General features: G+C 38.1%; 1 protein-coding gene across 2 annotated transcripts in view; it reads right to left on the reverse strand.

Moving 5' to 3' along the window:
- Window positions 1–15358, reverse strand: part of LOC149047015 (low-density lipoprotein receptor-related protein 4-like) — a 41203-nt gene that overhangs the window by 16882 nt on the left and 8963 nt on the right. Inside the window, exons 3-14 of one of the 2 annotated variants that reach the window (XM_089203309.1) lie at window positions 14511–14637; window positions 13748–14408; window positions 13266–13288; window positions 10264–12904; window positions 7565–10135; window positions 5700–5812; window positions 4549–4948; window positions 3717–4120; window positions 3112–3237; window positions 2097–2496; window positions 1292–1701; window positions 364–486 (exon numbers count right to left, since the gene is read on the reverse strand). In XM_089203309.1, coding sequence (XP_089059435.1) covers window positions 364–486; window positions 1292–1701; window positions 2097–2496; window positions 3112–3237; window positions 3717–4120; window positions 4549–4948; window positions 5700–5772 — 1936 coding nt within the window. In that variant the 5' untranslated portion in view covers window positions 5773–5812; window positions 7565–10135; window positions 10264–12904; ... (1 more) ...; window positions 13748–14408; window positions 14511–14637. Of the gene's footprint in view, window positions 1–363; window positions 487–1291; window positions 1702–2096; window positions 2497–3111; window positions 3238–3716; window positions 4121–4548; window positions 4949–5699; window positions 6864–7564; window positions 10136–10263; window positions 12905–13265; window positions 13289–13747; window positions 14409–14510; window positions 14638–15358 lie in introns of those variants that run through there. The other variant, XM_089203308.1, reaches the window with a different exon arrangement.

The raw sequence follows: 15358 nt of genomic DNA on the forward strand, positions 1-15358 counted from the left end.
TTGCGCACGAGCAGAAACATTATTATTCGTTACTCGCTCAACAAAATAAGTCTAAGTCACTTCTTTCCTTCTCATCAATTTATTCCGTTTTTTGAACTTTGCCTCTGAACGGTTTTGAAAGAGAACGTGGATATTGATAATTACCGCTGAAAAATATGTTTCGTATTATAAACAGTAAATCTAAAAAACAATGAAAAAATTAATTATTTTTAATTAACTCGTTACCAGTCTACGGGAAAAGTTGTGTCATAAACACAAGGAGATAATAGTGCTTGTTGAGAAAGAGAAATTGAAATATTTCCAAGACACGCCATTCTGTTTTAGTTAAACTCAGGTGTGTAATGTATGGTTGTGATTTATTACCTTTACAACCTTTTCCGTCGTCTTGAAGATAAAACCCCGCAGAACACAAACATTTTTTACCACTGGTTGAGACTAAGCAGAAGTGACTGCATCCACCATTTTGGTTCATGCACTGATCCGTTACTACAAAATAACATAGTTAGGTTAGTACACCTTCATTTTGTCTAAATATTTTACACAAGTTGCCAAGAATTAAAATGGAAACAGAACAAGAATGAATTGCAAGGGCCAATACAATAACTAATAAAAATAATAACAATAATAATAATGATAATGATAATGATAATGGTAATGATAATGATAATGATAATGATAATGATGATGATGAAGATGAAGATGAAGATGAAGATGAAGATGATGATGATGATGATGATGATGATGATGATGATGATGATGATGATGATGATGATGATAATGATAATGGTAATGGTAATAAATGGGAACTGAAAGCAAATATGCAACCGTGAACGGCTGCTTTTTACTGGTTGGATCTCTGGTGTTGCATTAAGAGAGAGTAGAGCGACTAGCACGAAAGCAACCGTTCTTCTTAATGCACAAACCAAATACATTAATGTACAGCAAATATTTGCAGAAAGGCCCATATTACAAACATGTGACCAAAGGGCAAAACCACTTTACTTTAAATGCATGTCACGATAAGTAGTGTGGACCAAGAAAAACCGTCCAACTTCATAAGCAACTAACATGCGATAGAATAAGTTTCACCTAGACTTGTGCTCAAATAGTATCTCGTGTTATACCGATAATACAGTTTGTCGCGCATGCAAAATACCATTTTGCATATCACGAGATAACCAGATCTTATCGGCTTGGTTGTGTACCGCAATTAATGAAATACGAGCCTTCGGTTGTATGTTTTACGCACTACTTCTATTCTATAAATATGATAATCGAGGTTGAATTATACCTGGAGTGATATTCATGTTCCTGTCATACGCATGAATCAAAGCTGGTTGAGAAGACGTAGATAGGACTTTTGAAGCGTTTCCTCCAGTGTTACGTTCCGCTCGATATATTCCATCAAGATGTGTGTCAGTCCAAAAGAAATTACTCCCATAGAGTGTTAGCCCCAATGGAGAAGTAAGAAATGGTTCCCTATATGCGGGGATTATGGTTCTCCTTGTGTTAGATGGAAACTCGTACACTTCCAATTTTCCATAAGAAGTATCGATCCAATAGAGCCAATTCCTAGAAACATCCAGAGTCAGGCCGTTAGGATAAAGCAGCCCATAACGAGTAATCACTCTTCTATTTGTGCCATCCATATCTGCTCGCTCAATCCTCTCGTCCCATCCCCAGTCCGTCCAATACATGTACCTATTGGTGATGAAAAGCAAGAAAAAAAAGCAGAAGTAAAATAAAAACAAAAATTGGAAAAAACTTATCGAAACAAAAAAAAAAAAAAAAATGAAAAAAATAATATTCCTGCTGAAAGTCATTTTGCATCGATGTCGTTTCTTGATGAAATTAAGATACCACTGGTGATATGGCTCGCAAAGAAACAATCACATCTGACATCATTCGCCGCAACTGGCAAATCATTTTGCACATAACCAGATATAACTTTCAATGACAAACAACTCTTCTATCGAATTTTGTCTAACGAATTCACGAATTTACTGATTTTTGGCGCACGAAACTAAAAGCTTTACACAAACTGACTGGAATAATCTTTAAAACAATCACATAAAGAATGAGATACATTTGTATACCCTCGAGTGACGTCTAAGATAATATCCCTTGGATCTTGCAAATTATCTTTAATGAGTACTCGTCTGTAGAGTCCATCTGTGGATGCTATTTCAATTACTTGCTCTGTGCTGTCTGTCCAGTAAATATTCCGACCAAACGGATCTACCGCAAGTCCATATGGGTTGTTGAGCCCACCTCTGACCACGGTCTCCTGAGATGATCCATTAAGATACGCTCGAGAGATTGTTCTTAGTGTTATGTCTGTCCAGTAGACTTTTTCTTCCAAAAAGTCAAAATCCAGCGCAATGGGTTCTGATGCAGGTACTTTGAGGGGAATTCTTCGTGACGTTGTAGCGTTCAAAGCCATTTGTCTCAGGTTTGATCCCTCAGCAAAGAGAAGAAATGATGTAATCTCTGAAACTGAGATGAGAAGAATTTTAACGGAAAAGTCCTTTTTTAATTTCCAGGTAGTGGAGAACAGGGTATTAGATTCTACGTGACATTTAAAGTATTCCAGACATTGTTCATAGATCAATGAGATATTCAGAGTCTTGGGGACGTTTTGATTTACTCCTAACCTCTTTTAGCTGAGTTCTTTGCTTTCTTTACAGTCGTTTTTATGCGGCACTCACCTTTGTTACATCGCTATAAGCAGCAGCCTTTTCCCAAGATAGCTCATGCTAGTAACATCAATCAGCCTTAATTTGTTTTCATTATTCTTTTTAAAAAGCGCTGATATGGTCAATTTATTACAAAATCGATTTATTTCGCTAGTAACAATCAGAAAATCAGGAAATGGTCACCAAAATTAAATTTTTAACTGTAAGTGGGCGGCATTCGCTTTTCAATGAACGGCATTGATCGATCTGACCTTCCCTAATTAAAACGGTCTCCTCGCTGTCGTTATTTAACCCTGTTTTCAGTTTAGGCTTCATAAAGTTTTTATTTGGACATTCAAATCAGAATCAGCAACCAGTAAACGTATGGCAATGACCATCATTAAAATATCCCCTGGCAGAAAAAGAAAATTCTTACCTGCAAGGCAGCGTTTACCATCTTTTGGGAAAGGAATGCCATCAGGGCAGGCGCAAAGAGATCCGTTGGGTGTCAAAAGGCACAAGTAACTACAGCCTCCGTTGTCTACCTTACAAAGCTGATTTTCTAAAAGGAAGAGAACCTTCTAAGTGAATTTCAAATTTCAAAAAGATTCAATTGCATTGTAGCTGAAACTGAATTGCAGTTGTGAAATAACAGGATTTCTCATTTAAAAATATAGATGTCCGGCTTTGTTCAATACTAATTGCAGGAAGAGAATATGGCTCTTGTTATCCCGAAGAGAAACCACGAAAAAACCCAAATTTGCTTCCTTTTCTGAGTATCAATATTAACTGTATTCTTGAGTTTTCACGTAATAATCATTAAAAGCATTACATAAACATATTTTCTTTTTTGGTTGCCATATCTTTAAGCTTGACCAAGAGACGTAGAATCCTATTCCAAACTTGCCTGTACGATTCCCTCGTGGTACATCAAGCGAGAGTTTGATGACAAAAAAGACATCATGGTCAAGCCAATAGACGATTACTTGAAACAAGACTATGTTCATGGGAAACTGAAAGGCTTAACTTAACCTTTATTACCTGCTGACGCTGGTTGTCTTGATTTATCGAATAGACCGAGACCATAAACACCACCGGAAATCACAGCACTGAAGTTTCCTAAGTAATCGCCAGTTGTCCAGTTAAGCATCTCGATAGTATCGTCCACCCAGTAAAGCGTGTCACCATAGAGAATGAAGTCATACGGATACATGGTAACTTGAGATGCCACCATTCGTCTATTTTGCCCTTGCAAGTCAGCCGAATCGACTGCACCAGTCCAGCTATCAACCCAAATGATGCGATCGTTTGTATAGTCTACGCCAATACTACTTGGCCAGAACTGAGATGAATTGTTGAGATCGACTAGGACAGTTCGCTCAAAGCCAGCCAGGTTTGCTCGTTCAATCTTGGTAGTTTGCCCCGCGTCTGTCCAAAACATCCATCTGAAAAAAAGAAAGAAATAGGGTTTCTCCTAGATCGTTCGTTCTTTTTGCTGGTGCTTCGCCTTCCCAGCAAAATTAAAAATTAAGGAACACCCCATCGCAGGTTACAAATAAGGGCTTCAAGGATGGCGTTGCAATTAAAAATGACCATTCTCGATTGCTGTTCTTAATTTCTAATACTAGAGCTGTTATACGTTTAAATAATTCCCTGAGAACGTTTCCAGAGATAGCGATGCAAGTATAGTTCCCATGACGGCAAGAGAAAACAATTTCCCATCATTTTCTCTAGAAAACGGTTAATTTATTTCATTCTCAAGTCCCTCTTTAGAAAACCATTTCAATGCAAAAAGATACTTTGTTACATTCACATTCTTTGAAAGACTCAAACTAAGTCGGCTCAATGCGACCATTTTACACTTTTTACCCACCCTTTCTTTGGGTGCACCGCTATTCCAAGCGGATAGCTCGAGGAATCGGTGAGGAGCACCTTCCTTTTGGTGCCGTCTAACGAGGCAACTTCAATCCTGCGGTAGGACGTATCTGTCCAGTATAGTAGGCGACTTTCCCATTCTACGGCAAGGTCACCGACATATCCATGGTCTTCTGTAATAATGTCCTTCGTGACACCACTGGACATGTTCGTACGTTTGATGGCACGATGGCTGTCGTCGCTCCAGTATAATGTTCTTTCGCTTACATGGACATCGAGATTGACGGGGGATGTAAGATTGGATAACAGGTTAACCACTCTGGAAGAAGCTAACTCAATGGCGTCAATTCTGTTCCTAACAGTGTATATGAGACACGGCTCAGTACAACTTTCCAAACCTGCACGTCGAAAAAGCATAAAATAAATATTAATTGTGAAAAAAAGGACTAACGAAGAGGTGTCTGTTACTGTGGAAATATTTCTTGAACATTTGCGACAAAAATCTACTTGAACATGACAGACATAGCCTCCTAAATACTTAAAGGTTAAAATTCGATTTCGCTCTCGTTAAGGTCACTTCGTTTTCTCTTTCATTAGGATCACTTTGTTTTCTCTTTCATTAAGATCAGCTCAGTTTCTGCTTTGTGAGAATTGGTTCGTATAAACTTTCGTAAGAATAAAATTTAGTCTTGTGAACCCTTTCGTTCAATCTTGGAGTCTTGAAATCTTGATAAACTGTTGCAACAGAGTAAGTGAACATGTCATTGAAAAAGAAGGCAATGAAGATAAAGGCGGTGCTAAATCAAATGTGATTTTTGTTTGTAAAGTTTTGAGAAAAAAACTTGATATTTTGACTGAATCGTAATAAGAAAGGGGGCAATTGATCTCGTTTTGGAATCACAGGCGTGTAAAGCCTAAAATAAGGATTTTTCTCTAAAGCACAACGAGTATGTAAGCCTGATTGGGCATTTTTGGACACCATTCCTGAGGAGAGAATCGAGAAAGTGTAGAGGATACAATTAATAATGAATTAATGTGAGCCACCTTGGATAAGCCTTTCTGAAAAGCGACAGAGAATATATAATTTCCGGATCAAAGTCAATATCTGAGCAACTGCGCACCACCCACCCCTCCCCTATTCACACTCACCTTGACAGATAGACAGCAGGGCAAAAATCACTACTGTTCGTAAACCACGCTCAGCCATCATGTCAGAATACATTCTTTCAGGCACAACTATGTGAAGTCGCAGCTGATTGGTTCTAAAATACATTAATGATAAATTTTAGGAGACGATTTTGAAATACCTCAGAAACAAGGCTACACTTAAACAATAATGTGTTATCACTAATTAGCGATGTCAAGATTTCCGTAATGGCGTGCCTGTACAAACATGCACATCGGACATTTTTTTGCATTAAAAATATTTAGTAGAGTTATCTTTTCTTCCAATAATTCATTTGCTCACATTTTAAAACGACAAAAACGGCACTATCATGACAAAATCAACTCTTCTTCATTATAATGACAAAGTTCCTCTCCGTACACAGTTTCAAGGCTTTCAAACAAGGTATGATGCTCAGGGGAACAATGAACGCCAAACTCTAACCGGAAGACATTAGTGCGAAATTTTTGATTAGGATCACCAAAAAAAATTTAATAAGTTTCAACATCAGCCGGTAAAAAAGTTGTTGGTCTACTGGTCTGTTTCCTACACTCAGTCTTTGCCTGTCTTTTACTCGAACTCGAAAAGGTGACATGCTCCTCATTGATTACCCGCGATGAAAATAAACTTGCAAAAATGTCGCAAATAGTTCATGGCTTTCGCCAATTTTCTGCTATTTTTTTAACAGTGAGATCGCACCGTACGTCTTGAAAGTAACCAAAATAAATAATCCGCCGTTCACTGCAAAGCACCCTGACCTTTCGCTCGGTCAATAACGCATATTTATTTTGTTGCGATACATATCCGCAGCCAAGGATTATCCAACGAAAATTTCAACATCGGAAACGCAGATTAACATAATCACCTTGCCTGTCCTTGAGCGCACGAAAACTATCACTGTTCGGTTAATTTAATGACATATTTATATTACGATACATCGACACCTGGTAACTCCTGATGAAAGTCAAGTACGAAAAATTAAATCATACTTATTTCAATTGTCACCGTTAATTTTCCGAGTGGAAAATTATTTAAAGTGAGTGTTGAATAAAGAAAACAAAACTGATTGGTTGATTTAACAAAAACACTTAAAAACATCTTGAATTCTGAGAATTACGAGGTCAAAAATAACGGACGCAATTTCAGAGCCATCTGTACTGCAATTCATTATTCGCGACAGTGAATAGCATATAGAATTCATTTTATCATCAATAAAAAAAATAAATCTATACTAATTTGCTAACGAACAAGTTACTAATTGACTATCCAAAGGCCGGCTTAGTCAGCAGTAATTTCATTCCAAGGTCATAGAGATACTGAAGTAATAAACACGACCTAGTTTTGTCTCGGCACGTTCTCTAGAGCATGACAGTTATAACTGGCGTTTAGAATAAGATGAAATCCCAGAAATGTATGCCATAACGTAATATTGGGCAAGCAGAGTCGGAAGGTAGAGGAAGCTTTGCCAATAGGTCCAAATTCAGTTATAAAAAGAAATTTTTTTGGGAATAGATTTTCGAATAACTACAGTGTCGATGGAAATGTATACTGACTTACTCTGACGATCTCCTTGCAAGTATAAGAAGTCAACTAAAAAACGCATGCCTGTGCATAATCCCACAGAGTAGTATCTCATTCTATTCAAAAGTAGAGTGTTTTAGCCTCCAGCGTGCTAATGAAATTACTTTTTGAAAAAGCTTGCAACCTTGATCGTTATTTTGATAGATCAAATTAGGAAAAAAATATTAAAAACAGTTTTCTTACATCTATCCACCCGACTAGATTTCACCCATCACACCTCATAACCTTGTGGCAAGTGACACAAAACAACGACAATAAAATGTCTTACCTTTCGTACTTTTTGTAGAACTGATCACAAGACACCTCTCGCAGAAAGCTGATGCATATAAGAACGCAGCAAACAAGACTCTGCCGGTCTAACTAACAAGAAAATGGGAGTGACGGTGTTTGAGTGACGTCTGAAAAACGAAGATTTTGCAAGGGTCGCCTTACCTTTGACCAAAAGTTTCAAATGTCCCCCAATGAAATCTACAAGTCGGTGATGAGTTCAGGAAACACTTCAACGGCTGTTCCGAGATATCGCAAATATATCAGAGATATCTCGCACAAACAAAGTGCTATATTCGACGATAACCTTTAACATTATTTTTGCTAAGTATTTTGTGGCAAAGTTAAGATTATTAGAATTTGCATTTCATCAAGATGTTGTTACAAATTGCTTCGACCGACGATTAATACAGAATATTGCAGATATTACTTCAAAATGCGTAGCTCGTCTTCAAAATGCTGCAATACCTATTACAAAATGCCGCAACCGTTATCACAAAATGCGTCGTTATTACAAAATGACGTCGAACACAAACTTTTGCTGTTTATCGGTTTTCGCACATTTTAAGGACGCTTTTTCTTTGGCAATGATCGAAATTTTACGAAAGTTTGGTCCTTTGCAGCAAACAAGAATTTTCCATGATTAACCAAGAAACATTTTTATTTGACTGCTTACCATGACCGAAAAAAGAGAGACTTGCTTACAAAAAGTCTGGGTATTTTTCTTCTATTTTACGACAGGCACGAGTCGAAAATATTAGCCACATAAATGTAAAATATCACTCTTAGCTCCAACACCAATAATCGGGTATCAAAAGTGTCACGTAGAAATCCAGCTATTCCTTATGTGCTCCTTTCTGTCCCAGTCGTTTGCTGATTCCAGGGATCCCTATAAAATCAAGGGTGAATTTTCGAGAAGCTGAATCGGCATCATTCAGCGGCCCATGGCTTGGAGTTGACACACGAGCTGACACCGGAACTGGTGGATCGAAGACATGAAATTCTCCTATCGTGCAAACGAAAAATAATTACAATAGTGTATTAATAACCGTGAATACCAATACTCATAACATAACGATAAAAACATCATGTTCATTTACAAGTTATTTTTTTTTTATTTTATTCAAGTTGTTTTTGTACAATGACATATAATTTGCACCTCTGACGCGGAAAAAGGTTGTAATTGAGATTAAAGATAAACGTCACCTACTGAAGTAGATGTATAAGGCTAACAATCAGTGGCAACAGTTTTCAGATGTGTTCACAACCCCCTCCCTACCCCCTAATATAAATGATGGCCTATTCCTGTTCAGACTCTTGGCTGGAGTTCAACATTGTTCTGAGGAGAGCGGTTGGGGCGGTCATGCAAGGGGCTTTTAAGTCGATTAAGAAAATCGATAATCAAAATAAAATTTTACAAGGACTGTACTGTAAGCTTATTTTCCTAGATGTAATTGGCGATGATGTTCGACGAGATTGCGCATAAAACGGTGTTGAACCAATTTAATTATACTTAAACCTTTGAAAAATCGCGAAAGATCTTCATTTACACGGTAATTTTTGAAGAATAACCGATTCTCTTTTCTATACTTCCTTTTTTCTTTAAAAGGTTAGCCAAGTCATGTCGCATTACGTCGGCTATGAATCCTTCAAAGCAATGACTCTATAAGGTTTCAGATGGCCCGCCGCTATTTTTTTTTTAGAAAATGTTGTTTGACCTTAAAATCTGGTAATATCTTATCTTAGTCACACCGAGGTATGATGCCTTATGAAATCTTAAATTTGTTATTCCAAGTGCCAAATATCAAAGAAAGCGGTTTACGTTTAAAAGCCGAACATTCGACCTATAAATAGACCTTTCCTGGTTCCCATAAATATCCATATACAACTTTGTTCAAAGTTTATCATAATTGGAAAAGTATGGTCCGTCGCCCTGATAAGCTCACTCCTGCTAATCTTGGAAGCGACACTTCCCTTTCACTCTCCTTAGCTGCTCTCTAATCCTCTGGAGTTTGATCCTCATCATCTCCAACATCTTCGTCATCAGGGTCACCATTAGCAAGCCTGCAGAGCCTATTGTCCTCCTCAGACGTTAGAGTGATGCTTGAACCCTCGGCAGTGAATCCCAAAACTCGGGTTAGAATGAAGTTAGGTGAGTTCCGATCACAGACATCGCCGTTCAGCCACTGAAATTGTACTTTCGTAAAAAATTGCCTCCATCTACTTCTAATTGAACGTCTTGTAAGAGAATAGCCAGCCAGAAAGGCGAAATCTCACAGCAACGATATCCTTATTGTGGTAAAAAGTTTGCACCCGCACAGTTCTACCCTGCAGTACGACATTAGCATCTTCTATTTGGCAGGCTGTTGTTACGTCTTGGCAGTCTTCCGATGAGGCTGTGATGACAGAGGGACGCATGCTTATGGCATATGGAAGTGTGCAAGTCAACTCTTTCGTCTTTGAGCGAACGTTTTCCTGTCGTACACCTTTTCCATATTCTCCCACAAACTCTCGCATTACGGCTTCTCGCCTTTTGCTCTCTGCTTTTGCCCTCCTCTTCACTTCCTGTTCCCTTGAGAAAGAATACATGCTAGAATGAATTTTGAAAGAAAACCGTTGTCATGAGTAGCAAAAAATAAGTTCTATATTATGGCATTTTAATAGTGTTCCGCTTATAGCAATTAATTCGAATTAATCTACCTGGTCGTCGTCGTTGCTTTCGGTGATCTTGATCGCCGCCTTCAAGAGGGCGATCGCTCTGATTTTATCGAGGAGGCTGCAAAAACAAAGAAAGTGATAGTGTTAAGGCTACATCACGTGTTATTAATTGAGTTTTCAAAAAACTTTTTTCGGGTCGTTAAAATATAACTGTTAAAGAGATATTTCGTTACATGTTGCGTTACTCGCGCTTAGTTATACATTAAGTTGTCATTCGAGACCTTTTACACTTGTAATAGCAGTCTAGTGTCAGATCGAAAAGAAAAATCGTATCGTGCAGTGACTGTAATCGTTCGGATCGTCATCGTAGAAGATTAAAGTTTGGAACAGTCAACTATTGTGTCGTTCTGTCTATACCGCATTCGAACGTTGTAAAATCGATTACAACAATAACAGTTAACATACCTCGGTGTACGTTCGTTGCGAGACCTTGATCGCCACCTTAGGCCAGTCCATTTTTCAGTTCCAAAACTTACAGTTTTATTGTACTTATGATTTACAAAATTATCACACCTTATTGGGCCGGGTGATCACCGAGCTCTAACAACGGGCTTCAATGCTTGAACCTAAAGTCCGGCCGTTAGCCATGGCTAAGCACATGCAAGTTAGCGCAATAAAATAAGTTTTTCATAAACAGTGATGGTTTAACCAATAAACTCCCAGAAAAGACTGACATGTAACTTCTCCCTATAATATCTATATGTTTTTCAGCAAAGGGTTCATGGGACTACTAAAAATTATCAGGTTGAAGTTGTCATCTTATTATTACACTAAAGTTTCGTAGCTAATTTACGAGGAATTGTGTAGCAGAGGAGAGAATTAACAATCAGATCTTGGAAATTAAAAGGCTAAGTGTGAATCACGATTTGAGCGGAATTTCGCGCAAAATAAGCGATTTCCATGACCAGTTCCAGGTAGCATAATAAAATATTTAACGAGCAGAGTTTATTCAAACCTTTAGCGTAACTGATCTCAAAACGACTAGAGGCCTAAATCACTGCTAACAAGCGAGTCATGCTGTGCGTTTATTGCGTTTCATCTTGCATTTTCATTTCATCTTGCGTTTCATTTCATCATTTAACGAGGCATAATACATTGTTGTTCCATGAGATGCAAAAAATTGGCCAGGTATTCTCAAGTTTAGCAAAGCGTTTTTTCGAGTCTTCCAACTTGTTTTAAACTTCCGAATTTTACTACATTGAAACAGTTATTATTGACCATAGTTCGTAATCAAAACCCCTGTCGTTCCTGTTTGCTCGTTGCAACCCCGAAAAAAATTCAAAAGTGTTTCATAATACACAAAAATCCTAAAACCTCGACGATCTTGAACTCGTGTATTTTTCTTTTTAGTCTTTCTTTCTTCGGTTTCTTGGGCTCCTGAAGATGCATTTTCAGTAATTTTCGGTAAGTTTCACCAGAGGTTAAGTTAGTTCAAAATGGAACAAAGAATCAATTGAATCATTACAATATGACACCTACCTTTCCCTCTCCGCCTTTTGCTTTTTCTGGTGCTTCTCCATAGATTATGATTAAAGTATTGAGATTTAGGGAGAGAGAAAATCGAATAAACAAATGATATATCAACTGAAAAAGACACTGGAAATTTTCTGTAATACTGCGGCTTGTGTCCCTCCACGTACTCTGAGTGACTGGTGCAGTTTTGACAGTTCCAAGCTTTCGTCTGGCTTCTCATTACAACTATGCTTCCACGGCCATCAGGAGAATATTACTTTTTGATGCTCTCATTATGATTTAAGGAAAATTGATATTTATTTTTTATTTCAATCGCGAATCAGAAGTGCCAGAAAGTTCGAAAGAGTCGAAAATGAAGAGTATTAAGTATTAAGTATTAAGGTCGATACCTCGACCCTGGGTGCCAAAGCTTGCCGTGCGCCCCATTTGCTTAAAAAACCGGCGGGGAAAGCAGGCAAAAGCAAAGCATCCAAGTTGTCAACAGTTAGATTATTTTCCCAGATATTTACAAATTCCTCGATTTATAGGAAAACTAAAGCGTATCTTTTACATGGTCACCTTCTAACTGTTGTTATGACAACCAGTAAGTTAATATTTACAGGACGTCATAGCGGCCACATCATTATTTAGAGGTGTTCCAAAACAATCAAATAGCGGCCATATTGATGTTCCAAACAAACCCTGTGGGATTTGAACGCTTTTGCCATATAAACACTTTCTAAATTTGAGCACCGATTGACCACGTGAGTGAACTGCACTGTACAGTGGCTGCATGGATGCGGGTGAAAGCCATTAATACGATTTGAAATGTATTTTCAGCAAGTGGATTCTGGATTCCCTTTTTAGCGGGATCCTGGATTCCAAAAGCTGGATTCTGGATTCCAGAGCCCAGTATTTCGGATTCCACAAGCAAAAATTTCCTGGATTCCAGAATCCGGATTACCTTAGATGGGGTGAGCTATCGGCTACAACCCAATCGAGAAAGAAAAATTTTCCTCGCTCTCAAATTCTTGAGGAGTGCATAAACAGTTTTTTGCTACGTTTATTTTACCTCCACCTGTCCCGATTGAAATCTCAGATAGGTGACTCACTTCTCCTCCCAAACGGCGAGATTCCAGAAACCTTTCTTCACGATGGCGTTATCGTTTTTCTGTAGATGAAAAACACGCTTATATCTTACAGTGGTTAAAGGTGATCATGTGAGACAATCCAATCTTTTGCTACGCGTAGTATTATCTGCGTTAAAATAATAGCGAGGCGAGCTTCAGTGAGTAAATTTTTGTTTAAAAACAAAAGCTACCCATCACGAATTATTTCTACGTCATGAATATATCAGTTTGCCAAAAGCTACAACGCAGCGTACTTTTGTAACTGAAATCTTCATTCCTTTTTTCCATCAGTCTTAGTAGCTGTGAGGTGTGAGGCATAACAAATTACGGTGAAAATGTTCAAGGGGTCAATAATTACAAAGAAGTTGCACAATGCTTTAAAAAACACATTTCTGTTCTTACCTTCTTAGTGAGTCATACATTCCCTGTTAATGTAAAAAAAATACTTTATGTTGGACAACATCAACATTGCACGATAGCAAAGTGGTGTACGTTCGTGACTTAACAGAAAGGATATCTTACATTAGGTTGTGCATGCATCATTTGCACTGACGGACTTCACAGAACACAAGCACAGATTTACGTTACTTTCACAGATCTTTTTCGTAAAATCCTCCGTGTTGTTAGACCGGAAATCAGGGGTCAGTAGCAGTGGCTCTTTAAAAACCAAGAGAAAGAGAAAGCAGAACTACGTGCGGGTGTGATTAAATAGACTCAAAACGCGAGAGAAAAAGGAGTCTTTTACATAAAACCAGCATATGCTCTTCCTTCCTATCGTCGAGTAGCCTCATACTGTGACATAAAATCCATCAATCCGATAGAGATCGTTTCTCACATAACCATGCAGCAGTTCTAAATGGTTGAGTAACGTACAAGGTATTCACCTGGAGCTTAAGATACTGTCTATTATTTTCCGTCATTTTCTCAGACAGTTCACTATTGCTTTTCTTGATGCCTTCCAGCTCCTTCTTGTCGTCTGCAATGAGCAAAACAGCTTTCTAGCAAAATATCAAGAATTTTTCCTAACATTACTATCATGAAGTAACATATTTCATTATGTATGTTTTCCTCATAGAAGCTAACCTCCCTTTAACCAAGCGTCAGAGTAATTTATGACTAGTTAAACACTTGCTTGATGTTTGGGTTGTTAAGGCTGTTTACAAATTGAACTGCAGTCAAGGAAATTTGTGGAGGATTACTCCCAAAATAACTGTCTATGAGAGAGGTGGGTGTGGCAGGGGACGGTTGCGGATCGACTCCGATTTTTCGTTCCTTCCAAGGTTGACATATTTTTCCTTAGTCACTTGCTTAACATGGTCATTCATCATGAAATCTTAGAGTAAGAAGGTTTACACTTTTTTCCTTGGTCACTTGCTTGAGATCGTCATTCATCATGAAATCTTAAAGTAAGATAGAGAGAGCTTCATATGGTATCCTTCCGTACTGAAGTGAACCACAAAGAAGAAGTCGGCGGGGGTTCTTATACTCCAAATTTACACTTCCTTTTGAAGTTAAAATTTTTGGTTGCTTGTTAGGTGTTAACGCCTGCGAAATATAGAGAAATAAACAAATTACTCACTTTCTTTAACATAATTACAGATGGCTTCATTTGAAAATTACAATCTTCCGTACAACTATACCACTTACCAGAACATTAAGTATGCTGGTCTCTTTGGCCTTTTTAACATGCGGTTGGACCCCCAATTTTTTGTTTCTCTCCAAGGTTGAAAATTTTCCGTGGTCTCTTGCTTCAAATTGTCATTCCTCACTACCTCTGCAAGGGAGAATGAGATAGCATCAAAGGACTAATTCGAGCATTTCTTGCCAAAGACTCAATACTTGAAGATAAAACACGAACGTGCATGCGTACATATATACATTTACCACAGACACAGACATCCTTAACCTTTCTTGTAAAAAAATACTCCGTTTTGTAAACAGTGATCACGGTCGAGTAGGTTTTCGACCCATAATATTATCCAAATTTCTCATTTATCATGATATTTACAGAAAGAGCCTCACTTGCTATACACAAGCCTATTCCGTGAAAAGAAAGTAATTTTCATGTTACACGAATTTCCTTAACCACCACACACATCCAGTATAATACAGGAAGATGCTTAATAAGTTACAATGACTCCCGTGCGAATCAGCGAATAACCGCATATCTCTTGTACACCATTAAAGTTCCGTTCATCGCAACAAGACAGTCCAGTTTCCGAAAGAGTTTTCACACTCTTCTATTTGTTTTTTGGTGGACCACGTCTTAGCATCCTAGATCAAGACTAAGGAAGAGACTTTGCAGGTGAAGCCGACTTCATTTCGGGTCAACTATTAGTCGCCCATCTGTTGTACACAGTTTAATACCCGTACAGCACAGCAAGACAGTCCAGTTTCCAAACAGCGTTCACACTCTTCTCTTTGTTTTTCGGTGAACCACGTTTTAGCATCCTAGAGCAAGACTGAAGAAGAGACTCCATTTCAGGCCAGCAATT

The sequence above is a fragment of the Pocillopora damicornis genome, chromosome 4 (genome assembly GCF_964200805.1).
Source record: "Pocillopora damicornis chromosome 4, jaPocDami1.2, whole genome shotgun sequence".
Classification (NCBI taxonomy): Eukaryota; Metazoa; Cnidaria; class Anthozoa; order Scleractinia; family Pocilloporidae; genus Pocillopora; species Pocillopora damicornis.